A 14,116-nucleotide genomic window follows, 5' to 3' on the forward strand; every position below is an offset into this window, starting at 1 on the left:
AGTATTACATTAAAAAATAACTAATTCAAACCATAAATGTGTCTACTTCATGAGATCTTAGTTCTAACTTAAGTTTGAAAGCATAACATAATAAAGTTTTATAATCTTGAACAATTTTTACTTCAAAAATGAAAAATAGAAACAAAACTTTATAGTAATTTTCCTAAACAAGAAAAGTTTTTGGTCATTGAAGATGAGAGAAATACAACATCCATAAAGTTGACCATTACAAAAACAACAATAACAACAACATGATACCAGCCTGCCATCATTTAATTTGGAAAGGCTGAATATACATGCCATTCTCAACATAGAACAAACCGAACCTTGTACCGAACCTTCTCGCAGTACGATTTCCAGTATTTTCCATACCTACAATAACAATCACATGTCAAGATTTTATGCCTTTATCTGTATGAAAACGCGCAAACCATTATTCATTTCGTCTACTTATTTATTTTTCTCTACACTGGCATCGGTTTGTAAATTGTCTACACCTGTTGGACCAGAAACCACTAACATGATCAGAGTTTGTCTCTCCCATACAAGCAAATAAACTAGTAGCACTCGTAAGGTAAGTTACGTGGTTAAAAAGAGCTGGAACAGTCCAGAAAAATGCGGCTAATATTTCTGGGACATAGTGGTTATGAATGAAAGCTAATATTGCACAAGTGGCAGTTATATTTACATGGATCAGCTAAAATTACTTACTTGGATCAGCTAATATTTCTTCTTGGTTATGAACCCCCCGCATTCATAACCAAGAAGAAAAAAAAATCCAGTTAGTTCAGATTTACATGGCAGAGCCTGAAAACGTACCATCCCGAAGTTAAAAGAATGCTGCTTTTTGTTTCCCCAGTTGTGGTAGTGTAAGTGGCAGTTATCTGTGAAACAGAAAGGGAAGAATTATGCAGGATTTAGCAGCAGATATACAGAAAATTGTATGTATAATGAGAACCAAATAACGAGTTTCAGAGAACCATATACCTTTGATGGAGCTTTACCCCAAACCAAAGCTTTGCCATTTGTTCTGCGAAACTCTTGCCTTTGCCTATCACAGTCGTAGTTTATGTATATGCAAAGAATGCTTGCTACTAGGATGTAGAGTGCCAACTGTGACAAAGCAAAGTAGACAACTAAAATTAAGAATTAATTTAACAGGGACAATGGGGAAATAGGACAGAAAAGAAAGTATGGTTGGTTGCAAAAAAAATCAAGTCTACGCTCATCTCATGGGCTTGGCAGCTTACAAAAAAAGTTACAAGCATTCAACTTTTGCATTTGGCTGGTAGAATAGATTTGCAGCTTCTAACTCAAATCTAGAATCAAATTGCCAATATACAGCTTTTACAAGCTAATAATAATATTACTGGTGTATACCAAGGGGAGTTAGCTCAAATGGGAAGACATGTGGTTTGCTTCCATAAGGTCTAAAGTTTGAATCCCACCAAGGTATCTACATAGCCATTGCTATAGTTTCCTACTCTCTAGTAATGCAGAAAAGTGTTCACATTTTGAAAAGGTTGAAAAACATTTTGGAACTGTTCCTGAACGAAAGCAGTAATATTACATTTTATTGACCAAATAAACTTAGAATAGAAAACTTTATACCTGAGTTCCAAGGTGTACGGGATGATTGACCAGGTACATGCCAGGAGAAGTATATATAGAAGGCACCCATACAAGGCATCCCCAGCAAATATAAAAACCAGCTGTCAAAATGATAGGTACAATGATCCAAATGAGAGAAAGTATGAACAAACCAAAAGAACGGGAAAGAAGCAATAGATAAATTCAGCACTACAAGAACATTTGTTTAATAATTATTTGGTCTCTTCTAATCACAGTGAAAAATTAGGTAGTAGAAACAATTTATCTGCTAAAATTAAGGCCAAGAATTTGCAACGTCATGGTAGCCAATCCAAGTAATTGGGATCAAATACAGCAATAGATGGAAAAGGTTAAAGGGGAAGTAACTATAATCTTCGAATGGTAACGAAAGTAAGAGACTTTAATGATGATGACTTCATAGAAGACGAGTTATCTTATTTCTATCTCACTTAATTCATAAATATAAGTTATGCTTAGTATGCATTCAAAAAAATAATAAGACATCTAAATTTGTACATGTTCCAAAATATCAAACCATCCAGAAGATTATTGCCAAAATGATGTTTAATAAAATAATGGATAACAAGGATGGAAAGTTAAAATAAAAGGATGTAGAACCATCCAGAATTACTGACATAATTAGGCATAATTCACAACTATCCCATAGACGCTACCTGCTTTATGCAATAGGTTACAGCTAGAACTGCCCAAGACATCATTCCAAATCTGCAATTTGTAAAAACTTTAATGTCGAAGTTTTTACCAATGCGAGGATAGAGTTCCATACCCTGCAAAAAGACAATCGAAATTCGAAAGGATATTCAAAAGTTATGGTTTGGAAAAATTTCAATAATGACCGCATACACTTAGTAACCCAGCAGAGTTTAAGCTGCTACAAAGCACATACTCTCTAGCAAAATTGAAATAGTAAAAATGACAACAACAAAAAACTAACAGAAATAAGTAACAACCACCACCACCAAAAATCCACTCAAAGTCCTTTTGACAGTTGACAAGTGGTGCCAAGACTTGTGCTAATTTTATTATTATGATTATTTAAATTAAAAAACTAGATAAATAAAAAAGAAGAAGAAATCAAGCAGAGAACTATTGTGATTTCTAATAGTATTTACATGTGATAGCACAAAGCCCTTGAATAAGACTTAAGAACAACTGATAGGTGAATTATCCTTACAAAGAATGTCACACTCCAAAAACCTAGTCGACAATCCTAAATTTACATGTACCTTCACAACCTTATCTCATTACAGTTTTTTTCTAATTTACCACATCCCAAATTTAATAAACAAGAAAAGCAGAAATCCCAGAAGAATCACACTTACCCAATAGAAATCAATTATGATGTTCCCAGACGAGCCAGAATCAGTGGAAGACGGTGCCACATGGCCCTTAAAACAGAAAGAAAGAGTCTCAAAAATGTATCTCTAAGTTCATATTTGTGAAAGGGGAACAACAATTGTATTACATAACAATTCAAAATCCTTACTTTTATGTATAATAAAATGCAAAAAACCAAGCTTCCGAAAATAAGGGCAGAATATATTTCTCCCAAATGATCATAAACAGTTGAAGGATTGAATATGCCAAACCTGAAGACAGCCAAAAAAAAGTACCAAGATATAATATAGCACATTGCTTATATCAATCCCAAACTGAACAATATAAGCATCTAACTTTCAAAACAGTAATTAACCGGCAGCACTGTCCTTTAACTTAAAACAAAGAAATATTTCACTTGGAACATTATGAAATTTCAGAATATCTCATCAGCTAATAAATTCCAACATTTCACAAAGAATTTGTAAATAAGAGTAAAACAGACAAATTAATTAATAACATTGTAATGAATAATGATGTACATTAATCATAGTGAATTAGTGATCACTGCAATAATTCAGAAGGTGAAGTCTGAAAAAAAAAATAAGATGAATAAAACCTAAGACATCGGTTTTAAATGAAAAAGATGCTACACAACTGAGTAATACTATAATAACTTCAGGCTCTAAAAGGAATGATCTAACAGAGTTAGTAAAGCAGAACAATACAATTTTCATTTACCAAACAATGTTTATGAATTTCTCATAATTAACTCTAGAGAAAAAGAAACTACTTAAATTATAAATGACTTGCAAGATGAGATGAGATGAGATGAAAAGAGACATACTGGCTCATGCAGCACATTAGCAGTTTCAGTCCTGGAAGTCCATTCCTCCGTACCCTTCCAATCCAACCACTTCCATTCATCTCAATCCAACCACTTCCAACAAAATGCTAATATTCTTTTTTTGTATATCTTTCTCTAGTAAAAGAGAATTTCATATTTTTTTTCCATGATCATGCAAATCAAAAACCAACAATTCAAGCTTGTTTTGCAAATTTACCGTTCCCATATTACATCTCTCAATTAAACTCAAAATTCACTTCCCATCTATCAATCTCCTCAATCTTTCGCACAGGAGAACTGATATCAAGAGCCAAATGGAAAATTTTAAACACAATGCTAACCTATAAAATTCAGAGCATGAAAATAAAAAACATGACAAATACATACATGAAGACAATCCAAAGCAGATTCTAAGATTTTCAAGTTCTTTGTCTCAAATGCAAGTCGAAGAGGACTCAACACAAGTTCTGCCACAGACCCCTCCAAAGTATTCCCAGCACTTGCCAAGACAGTGGAAATAGTTGCACTTATGCTCACTGGCTTAGCAACTGGAATAGCCTCGGCATCGTGAGGAACTGTTTGTGACTGGCTTTCCTCTGTTTCAGATTTTGCAGCTCCATCTTCAAGTGAACTGCAACAGAAAGAGATACCATACACAACAATTAAAGGAAATCTTATTGTTACAGAGGATTTGATAAGTAAAGTTTTACATGTTAAAGATGTGCTACTTGACCTGATTGCATAAAAAAAAATCAACAGAAATTACACAAGAACAAGTTAAAGATTGTAACAGTTACATTAATCTTTATTTTATTTTTTATTTTTTTTTGGGTGGTGGGGGGGAATAAGAAGTACAAACCTCTCATCACCAGCAACCGATGCAGCTTTTTTTGTCTCACTGGAAGCGGAAGGCTGAACCTGATTGACCTCTTTCGTACCATCTGAGAAAAAATTATTACAACAAAACAAACTAGTGAGTTACACCTTGAATTTTCTCATCTCCAGCTTAATGGACAATTGACATAGTAAGCGGATGTTTGTGATGATGGTGAAATGTACAAACCAAAACAAAACTGTTCATTGCTAATTCTAGTCAATAACAGCCACCTCTAATTTCAATCGCAAACAAAAAAATGCATTCGAAAAAATCGACATTATCACTTTCAAATTGAAAAGAAGCATAACCTATATAATTCTGAATAGCCTTCTGAAGTTCTGGATGTTTTTTCCCCGAACATTCTTTCAGCATCGACTCAAATGCCCGTGTAACAAAACCACCAGCTGCACCACCCGCCATTTTTACTTTCTTCAATCAAAATTCCCCTCGTTCCGCAATTCTCCCCAATCTTAAACCAAAAAAACATGTGAATCAAAAGGACGCCTGACTGAAATTAGCATCAACCAGAAACAAATGCCGAGAACTCGGATCGAAAGCCATTGAGCCAAGATCCGATAAAGGAAAGAACAGCTATAGATGAGCAATTGCAGAGACATGGAGAGAGACACTTACCTTAGACTTTTGCAAGTTGCGAAAGAGAGATCTGAAAAGGAGGAGAGGAGAGTGTATTAGATCTGGTGATCTGGTATGGTTATAGAGTGTGTTTCACTATTCTTCTCCTACTGGCTACTGGTCTTCTCTCGCGGAGCTCGGAGCGAAGCCTCGGACATTTCCAATTGCCACCGTTGGCTGGATTGAGAGGAGGGACTTTTGAGAGGGAAATTTCATATAGAAGCACCTGTACCCTTCCATTCATCCGCCGGTCATGTGAGAAAGAGAGAGAGAGACCGAGGGGAGAGGCGTGAGGCACTATACCCTTCCATTCATCCGTCGGCCATGCAAGAGAGAGAGAGAGAGAGACCGAGGGGGAAAGGCGTGAGGCACTATACCCTTCCATTCATCTGTTGGCCATGCGAGAGAGAGAGAGAGAGACCGAGGGAAGAGGCAGACCGAGGGGAGAGGCGTGAGGCGAGAAGGTTATGGTAGAGAGAAAGAGACAGAGGGGAGAGCATTTGCTTTGGTTTTATGATATTAGAGAATGAAAATGTGAGTTAAGAGTTGGGGAAAAAGTAAAGGCGGGTGTTTTAACAAAAAAATTCATTTGCCGCCCCTTTTTTTCTCTTCCGTGTTCTACCCATTTGGCTAATCATCAATAATAGCGTTTTTAAAATTATGTAATATTTAGTCAAATTTGTTGTAGTGTCTATTTCTTTCAATGGATCACGATTGTGTATTGCATGTTTGGAAAATAGGCTTTATATGCTGCAACCTAACAAACCCCTCGCTTTTAACAATGATTTGTTAAAAGTAGCTAAACCTAGGACAAATAAACGTCAAAAGACCGATAACGATAATATGACGTATTTATGGCACTTGAGACTAGGTCACATTGGCTATGATAGGATTCAAAGACTTACAAAGGATGGACCTTTGAGAGAACTCACCTTAGGTGAATTACCTGTTTGTGAATCTTGTCTAGAAGGCAAACTGACCAAGCGTCCATTCTCTGCAAAGGGTGATAGGGCCAAAGAACCACTTGGTCTTGTGCATTCAGTTGTTTGTGGACCTTTGAATGTACAGTCTAGGGGTGGTTTTGAGTATTTCATAACTTTCATTGATGATTACTCTAGATACTCATGTCTTTACCTAATGCATAGGAAATCAGAAACATTTTCAAAGTTTCAGGAATTCCTAGCAATGGCTCAAAACCAATTAGGTAAAATGTTAAAGATCTTGCGATCTGATAGGGGTGGAGAATATTTGGATATGCAGTTCCAAGATCATTTAACTAAACGTGGGATTTTATCACAACTTACTGCCCCATGTACTTCGCAACAAAATGGTGTAGCGTAACGCCGGAATAGAAATTTATTAGAAATGGTTAGATGCATGCTTAGTTACTTAACTCTACCAACTTCGTTATGGAGACATGCAATTGAAACCGTGAATGACATTCTCAATGCCGTGCCGTCTAAATCAATCCCCAAAACACCTTTAGAACGCTGGAATGGTCGTGAACCTAGTTTACACCATTATAGAATCTGAGGGTGTCCCGCCCACGTCCTGAGGAAAAAAGAGGGAAAGCTAGAACCGCGAATTGAAGTTTGCATGTTTGTTGGCTATCCTAAAGGTACTCGTGGGGGACTTTTCTATAGTCATTCAGAAAAGAAAGTGTTTACTTCTACAAATGCTACTTTCTCTGGTAAATGACTATGTCCATAACTTTAAACCTCGCAGCAAAGTAGTTTTAGAAGAGATGGTTAAAGAATTGACTCCAACCAATGTTCCATCGTCATCAACGTGAGTTGATGATGAAATTCCCACTCTTCATGTCCAACCGATGCAAGTCGATTTAATTGAAGAAAGTACCACTGCTCTTGAGCAAACAGTCACAGAGCCTCGTCGTAGTGGGAGAGTTTTTAGGAACCTAGTTCGCTATGGTTTGGATGGTAAAACCAATATGGTTGTTGGTGACACTAGTGATGATGATCTGTTGTCTTTCAAACATGCAATGGCTAGCCCCGAAAAGGAACTATGGCTCGAAGCCATGAAACATGAAATGGAGTCAATGTACTCAAATTCTGTCTGGGATCTTGTGGAAGCACCTAGTGACTTTAGGGCCATTGGGTGCAAGTGGATCTACAAGAAGAAACGAGGTGTTGATGGAAATATCGATAATTATAAAGCTCGATTAGTGGCAAAGGGTTATACCCAAAGAGAAGGTGTGGATTATGAGGAAACTTTTAGTCCGGTAGCCATGCTCAAATCCATTCGCATCCTCCTATCCATAGCAGCTGCTCTCGACTATGAGATCTGGCAAATGGGCGTCAAGGCAACTTTTCTTAATGGAAAGCTTGATGAAGTCATTTATATTGATCAGCCAGAAGGATTTAAAGTAGCTGGACAAGAAGGAAAGGTTTGCAAGTTGAATAGGTCCATCTATGGACTTAAGCAAGCTTCTCGTTCCTGGAATCTTAGGTTTGATGAAATAATCAAGACCTATGGCTTTGAATAAAATATTGATGAGCCCTGTGTTTACCAACTGAAGGCAAATCAAATAGTGGTATTCCTGGTTCTTTATGTAGATGATATCTTACTCATTGGAAACAATGTTAAGAAATTATCAGATGTGAAGAATTGGCTGAGCACTCAATTCAAGATGAAGGATTTGGGTGAAGCGAGTTATGTTCTGTTAGAAAAAGCTTATACAGGATCTTTATTTATTTTCATGTATATCTAATATTAAACAAATTAATACGAGATAGCCTAAAACATGTTTCTAAAATTTAATTCAAAGAGAAACAAATAATATAATACTTACAGTATACGCAGCGGAATTAAGAGTCATTCCTTCATTTTCTCTAACTCTTGTATCCTTTCTGTCGCATAGTATTATCAAGAAACTGAACCGATCTTCTATTTTCTTCACGATCTTCCAATGTATCCTTAGAACCACCTAGACTAGTGTGGGCAATTCTCAACACATGAGATAGATATAGAGAGAAGAAGAGAAAATAACAAAGTGGCTTAGAAAATGACTTGTGTTTAGAGAGAATATAAAACTATCAGAAAATATGACTTGTGACTTATCTGTCATCTCTGAAATCTTCTCTCTAAGCACTCCTTTTATAGACTCAATTAGGTCATTTAATTTAATTAAAAAATCAATAAAATAACAGCCATTTTGAAGCCCTAGGTCGAAATTATCATGGGCTATAGGCCCGTGAAATTTCTCATTTGATTATAAGCCTATTGGACTTAAAATCAAGGCCTGTATTATTTTCTATTGATTTAATTAATTAAATAATTATTTAAATCCTTTATCAAATTAATTATTTATAATTTGAACCTTGATTTAAATTTATTTATTAATTTAGATACCAATTTATCTTAATTAATAAATCTGCCATAATTTCTCTTTTCTTCTCAAAATTACACAACTCTGTAAAACTATCCAAAATTGACCTGGTCAACTTTGATAATTCTAATTGATAATTAAATCAATTAATTGAGACTATCTAGATGATTTTATCCAAGGTACAATGGGGACCATGGACCTATGAAATCAAGCTCCAATAAGCTATCATAAATCTAACAAATAAATTTACTAACTTATTAATTCCTCGTGACTCCACTATAGACTTGGAATTGCACTCTTGAATTTATAGAACGCTCTATAACAAATATAGATACGCTATTAATTATCCATTGTTACAACCATAATTGTCACTCAATCCTCTATAGACGGTCTACAATGAGATAGGACTAAAATACCGTTTTACCCCTCATTGTATTTTATCCTTAAAACACTTAGTTCCTTGTAAATGATATCTCAGTAAACTAATTTAATTACTGAAATGAGATCTCTATCATTTATCACCTTGAACCAAACTAAAAGGAAACCATCGTTTCACTTCTTCATCAGAAGCTATAGATGTTCATATCTATGATTAACACTCCCACTCAATTATACTACCGAGTTCCCAAGATGTAAGTATGGGCTAGTCCGTAGGGTAAGCTGGTAACGAACAAGTCAAAGAACTCAAATAATACAATCAGTTAGAATACTGACCACTCAGAATTGAGATTGAATTGACCTATGGTCAACTATATGATATGACTAGAATAGATAATAACGGTATGTTTACTTATCTTATCAACTGTCAATATCGGTCATGTCCGATGTAACAAATACATCTGATCTTATCTACTTTGCTAATGTTCTGGAAAGAACATAACACTGTAATGTGTAAGTAGATCATATCGTAGATTGGCAAGTCCGTGTAAATCCGGTGCACTGACTAATCTTAGGACTAACTTATTTTTGAACATATAATCATATTTATATTCCACTGTGATTATGTCACTATAAATAAGATTAGCTATATGCTCGGGATTTAATAGAAGTTTATATTAAACAAATAATCATGAAAATAAAACATGTGAGCAAAGTGATTGACCAAGTCAAAAAATGATTTCTATTCTTTTATTGATAATAAAATGAGATTACAAAGAATTTGGGTTTTAATTAGGGCATAAAACCCCAACATGTTCTAGGTATCCAGATCATCAGGGATAGAAAGAACAGACTCTTAGCTCTATCTCAAGCAACTTACATAAATAAAGTGCTTGAACGTTTCTCAATGACAAATTCCAAGAAAGGGCATCTACCATCCCGCCATGGAATTCATCTTTCAAAGAAGAAGTCTCCCTAGACTCTTGAAGAGGAAGATGCAATGAGAAAAGTTCCTTACACATCTGCAGTTGGAAGTCTGATGTATGCCATGTTGTGTACTAGACCAGATATCTGCTATGTAGTGGGAGTAGTGAGCAGGTATCAGTCAAACCCAGGACCGGAACATATGATAGCAGTTAAGCATATCCTGAAGTATTTAAGGCAGACTAGGGATTATATATTAGTCTACTAGGGTGGTGTTCTGAACCCTGTAGGCTACACCGCTTCAGATTTTAAGACTGATGTCGATGACAGGAAGTCTACTTCTGGAATGGTGTTTACTCTTGGGGGTGGAGCTGTGATATGGAAAAGCGTAAAGCAGTCTGCAATCTCAGATTCTACCATGGAGGCTGAGTACATAGCCGCGTCAGAAGCAGCTAAGGAAATAGTCTGGCTAAAGAAGTTATATTCGGATCTTGGTGTTATTCCAGAAATGGATAAACCACTTGTGTTGTTTTGGGACAATACAGCAGCGATAGCCAACTCGAAAGAACCTCGAAGTCACAAGAGGAGTAAGCATATAGAAAGGAAGTATCACATTATTCGAGAATATGTGGCCAGGGGAGATGTAAAGGTTATGAAGATTGCAACTGAAGACAATCTTGCGGATCCGTTTACAAAGACACTACCAGAAGCTACATTTTATAAGCATATCAAGGAAATGAGATTAGTAGAATTAAGGCATTAGTTTCAAAGAGTGCAAGTGGGAGTTTGTTGGGGTTTTATGCCCTAATTAAAACCCAAATTCTTTGTAATCTCATTTTATTATCAATAAAAGAATAGAAATCATTTTTTTGACTTGATCAATCACTTTGCTCACATATTTTATTTTCATGATTATTTGTTTAATATAAACTTATATTAAATCCCGAGCATATAGCTAATCTTATTTATAGTGACGTAATCACAGTGAAATATAAATATGATTATATGTTCAAAATAAGTTAGTCCTAAGATTAGTCAGTGCACAGGATTTACATTGACTTGCCAATCTACAATATGATCTACTTACACATTACAACGTTGTAATGCCCCAAATTTCCTAATAAGGTTTAGGACCTTGATTAGGAGGCCGGGAGGGCCATAATTGCTTTATTATGCTATTTAATGATATTATGCATGTTTAGGTGTATTAAATATGCATGTGAACCCATTTGTGATTAATTGGGTGATTTTCATATTTTGGCCATTTCGAGCATTTTTGGCATATATGTGAAATGGGCGTAGTGCTTTGTTATTATCTGGTTATGCCAGGGTTACCCAGCACAAGACGATCCTAGGAGGTAAGCTAGTAGGAAAGTCACAACGGGATTTAAGCTTGACTTGGAGTAAGTCAAGGGGTATTTAGAGCATTACCGGGTTATTGGGTAATGGGAATTAACATTTGGTGATAAATTGGGAGTTAGTAAGACCAGGGGGAAATTCTGGAAGTTTTGACTATAATGTCCCCGGGGGTGTTTTCGGGACCCCGAGCATTAGGTTTTATTGGAAGCTACTTAAGCTTGAAGTAACCTTTTAAGAAATAAAAAGAACGTTCTGTACGTTCTCTCTCCCTAAAGTTCCCTTTCGTTCCCGATCGCATTTTCGAAGGTATCTTGAGTTCTAGGACTCGGAATCAAGCGAGGATCAAGGCATAGCAATCCTAAGGAGAATTAGAAGCTTATTAGCCGGAGGATTTAGTTGGAAACAACTCAATCGAAGGTAATTCAAGTTTAAGTTTTAAGTTTTTAAAAGTTTTTAAGCTTGAATTGGACTTTGTGAATTGTTGGGTTTTTAGGTTGTTTGAACCTCAGGTTTTAGTGGTTTTGGATCATTGGGGAGTTTGGGAACTTTGATTTAATGATTTGCGAATGTTTAGACATGTTTTTGGGAGGTTTTAAAAGGTTAAAACGAAGGAAAAATGGCTGCCCCGAAGTTGGGCCGCGGCCTTGTTCTTGGGCACCGCGACCCTTGCTCGAAGAAGCAGGTGTCAAGATTTGGCCTTGCTGGGCGCCGCGGCCCTTGATGGAGGGCGCCACGGCCCTAACCTCAGAGAACCCTGGGGGCCGCAACCCAAGGTGCTAGGGCCGCAGCCCTTACCCTGTTTTACCCCGCTTGCTCGTTTTGACCCCGGAAACATGGTTTTAAGCCTCGGGATCATTCCTACTACCCGTATTAGTGAGGATTGATGTCTTGGAGGCTAAGTTTTAGTTCAAGGGTTGGTTTTAGAACTTGAACTCATTGGATCATCATTTGTGATTGTGTCTAGGTTAACACTAGAGGCTTGGATCAGGATCGTGCTTGTGGCTCATTTGTTGGTAACCTGTGCTTGGACCTAAGGTAAGAAAACTGCACCCCATATGTGACATGCATGGTTATGATTGATGCATGTTGAATGTTTAAATGTAAACATTGATAGCATAATGAATGCTTGGCAATCTTGCCCATTTGCATATGATTATTGTTGAGGCATGCTGGATGATTAAATGTGATGCATGTGATGCACGAGAAACATGTGATTAGGGCATGCCATGAATGAAGAGTATGAGATTGGTCAGAGCTTGAGTCTCTGAGTTTTTGCATGATCATAATTATGCTAGCAACTGTTTAGTAAGCATGCTGAATGCCCTATTCTTGGATAATTGGCATATGATACACATTGATAGCATTGCTTACCTGTGCATGGTACTGACTAATTAGTCAGAATGGTCTTAGCGTGTATCACGCAAGCCATCAAAGATGAGGTCTAATTGACTGTCAGCATTGAATGACTCAAAGAGCATTAATGCCAGACCGACCCCGAGGGTCGATGAATGAAATAAGCGCTTGGAGGCTGGTGGCTTACTTAGCAGCCACTCTCCCATTTGAAACAGTGACATGCTTGTCAGTCACTCAGTATGGTTTACCAGAACCTATTGAAGGTTAGAGGCTTACCCAACAGCCACCCTTCCATTTGAATTAGTGACTTGCTTGTCAGTCACTCAGTATGGTTTACCATAACCTATTGAAGGCTAGTGGCTTACCTAGCAGCCACTCTTCCATTTGAATTAGTGACTTGCTTGTCAGTCACTCAGTATGGTTTACCAGAACCTATTGAAGGTTAGAGGCTTACCCAACAGCCACCCTTCCATTTGAATTAGTGACTTGCTTGTCAGTCACTCAGTATGGTTTACCAGAACCTATTGAAGGCTAGAGGCTTACCCAACAGCCACCCTTCCATTTGAGTTAGTGACTCGCTTGTCGGTCACTCAGCATGGTTTATTGGAATCTCAGGTGTTGTGACACTCACTTGATGAATATTATAAGCGCTTGAAGGCTAGTGGCTTACCTAGCAGCCACTCTTCCATTTGGTTAGTGACTTGTTTGGCAGTCACTCATCTGATTAGGATCGACTTGATAGTCCTCCAATCAGAAGCCCAGGATTTCTTATCCTGGATACCCCAGCATCTGTTTGAATACATTTTCATGCTGAATAGAGCTATGAATACTAGGCATGCCAGACATGACTTGAAATCATGATATGACTGTTTATGAGCATATGAGTTTTCTTGCTGGGCTTCGGCTCACGGGTGCTTTGTGGTGCAGGTAAAGGCAAAAGAAAGCTGGACCATCCTTGAGTTGGAGAGCTTAGGTGATGACGTGTACATATGCAGCTGCTCGACCAATACTTGGGCGAGGTTTGAAAGTGGAACTAGGGTTGAACCCTGTTTTGCCGCTTAGAACGGCCTGTTGTAAACACTTTCTTGTAATAAACTCTGAAATTATATTTTTGGGATCCCAATGTATATAGTAAACGTTCTAGTGAAACGTTATACCTTAACCAAAGTTTTTAACCCCTAAACCGCTAATCATACTTAGTTACACGTTTATGGCCAAACGACTCGATTAGCGAGGTTAGCACTGTTTGCAATGTGCACTGTAGCGGTCCCTGGAGTTGGGGCGTTACAACGTTATGTTCTTTCCAGAACATTAACAAAGTCGATAAGATCGGATGTATTTGTTACATCGGACTGGACCGATATTGACAATTGATAAGATAAGTAAACATATCATTATTATCTATTCTAGTCATATCATATAGTTGACCATAGGTCAATTCAATCTCAAT

General features: G+C 37.0%; 3 protein-coding genes across 4 annotated transcripts; all 3 read right to left on the reverse strand.

Annotated features, from left to right (window-relative positions):
- Positions 1–620: 620 nt before the first annotated feature.
- Positions 621–2,199, reverse strand: LOC133788475 (7-dehydrocholesterol reductase-like). Of its 2 annotated transcripts, XM_062225969.1 has the most exons (4): positions 1,612–2,199; positions 988–1,113; positions 820–884; positions 621–657 (listed from the first exon to the last, which is right to left on the reverse strand). In XM_062225969.1, the coding sequence occupies exons 1-4, from the start codon at positions 1,648–1,650 to the stop codon at positions 645–647; spliced, it is 243 nt and encodes an 80-aa protein (XP_062081953.1). In that variant the 5' UTR covers positions 1,651–2,199; the 3' UTR covers positions 621–644. The 2 variants fall into 2 exon arrangements, with proteins under 2 accessions (XP_062081953.1, XP_062081952.1); XM_062225968.1 differs by lacking the exon at positions 621–657 and having other exon boundaries at positions 669–884; positions 1,612–2,197.
- Positions 2,200–2,267: 68 nt separating this feature from the next.
- Positions 2,268–3,288, reverse strand: LOC133791995 (7-dehydrocholesterol reductase-like). The gene is made up of 3 exons (XM_062229904.1): positions 3,119–3,288; positions 2,955–3,020; positions 2,268–2,399 (listed from the first exon to the last, which is right to left on the reverse strand). Exons 1-3 carry the CDS (start codon positions 3,263–3,265, stop codon positions 2,268–2,270), a joined length of 345 nt encoding a protein of 114 aa, XP_062085888.1. The 5' UTR covers positions 3,266–3,288.
- Positions 3,289–3,890: 602 nt separating this feature from the next.
- Positions 3,891–5,382, reverse strand: LOC133788474 (brefeldin A-inhibited guanine nucleotide-exchange protein 5-like). The gene is made up of 4 exons (XM_062225967.1): positions 5,307–5,382; positions 4,982–5,142; positions 4,656–4,737; positions 3,891–4,427 (listed from the first exon to the last, which is right to left on the reverse strand). The coding sequence occupies exons 2-4, from the start codon at positions 5,091–5,093 to the stop codon at positions 4,133–4,135; spliced, it is 489 nt and encodes a 162-aa protein (XP_062081951.1). The 5' UTR covers positions 5,094–5,142; positions 5,307–5,382; the 3' UTR covers positions 3,891–4,132.
- Positions 5,383–14,116: the final 8,734 nt, after the last annotated feature.

The sequence above is a fragment of the Humulus lupulus genome, chromosome 7 (genome assembly GCF_963169125.1).
Source record: "Humulus lupulus chromosome 7, drHumLupu1.1, whole genome shotgun sequence".
Lineage (NCBI taxonomy): Eukaryota > Viridiplantae > Streptophyta > Magnoliopsida > Rosales > Cannabaceae > Humulus > Humulus lupulus.

Bases quoted from the DNA above. Each gene is read 5' to 3' on its own strand.
- LOC133788475 (XM_062225968.1), bottom strand. From the start codon at position 1,650: ATGTACCTGGTCAATCATCCCGTACACCTTGGAACTCAG. The intron at 1,114-1,611 runs GTATAAAGTTTT...GCTTTGTCACAG, and splicing joins CCGTACACCTTGGAACTCAG to TTGGCACTCTACATCCTAGT. The intron at 885-987 runs GTATATGGTTCT...TCTGTTTCACAG, and splicing joins GGGGTAAAGCTCCATCAAAG to ATAACTGCCACTTACACTAC.
- LOC133791995 (XM_062229904.1), bottom strand. From the start codon at position 3,265: ATGTGCTATATTATATCTTGGTACTTTTTTTTGGCTGTCTTCAGGTTT. The intron at 3,021-3,118 runs GTAAGGATTTTG...TTCTGTTTTAAG, and splicing joins GCATTTTATTATACATAAAA to GGCCATGTGGCACCGTCTTC. The intron at 2,400-2,954 runs GTAAGTGTGATT...GTCTTTTTGCAG, and splicing joins TCATAATTGATTTCTATTGG to GGTATGGAACTCTATCCTCG.
- LOC133788474 (XM_062225967.1), bottom strand. From the start codon at position 5,093: ATGGCGGGTGGTGCAGCTGGTGGTTTTGTTACACGGGCATTTGAGTCG. The intron at 4,738-4,981 runs GTTATGCTTCTT...ATTTTTTCTCAG, and splicing joins GGCTATTCAGAATTATATAG to ATGGTACGAAAGAGGTCAAT. The intron at 4,428-4,655 runs GTTTGTACTTCT...TTTCTGTTGCAG, and splicing joins TCGGTTGCTGGTGATGAGAG to TTCACTTGAAGATGGAGCTG.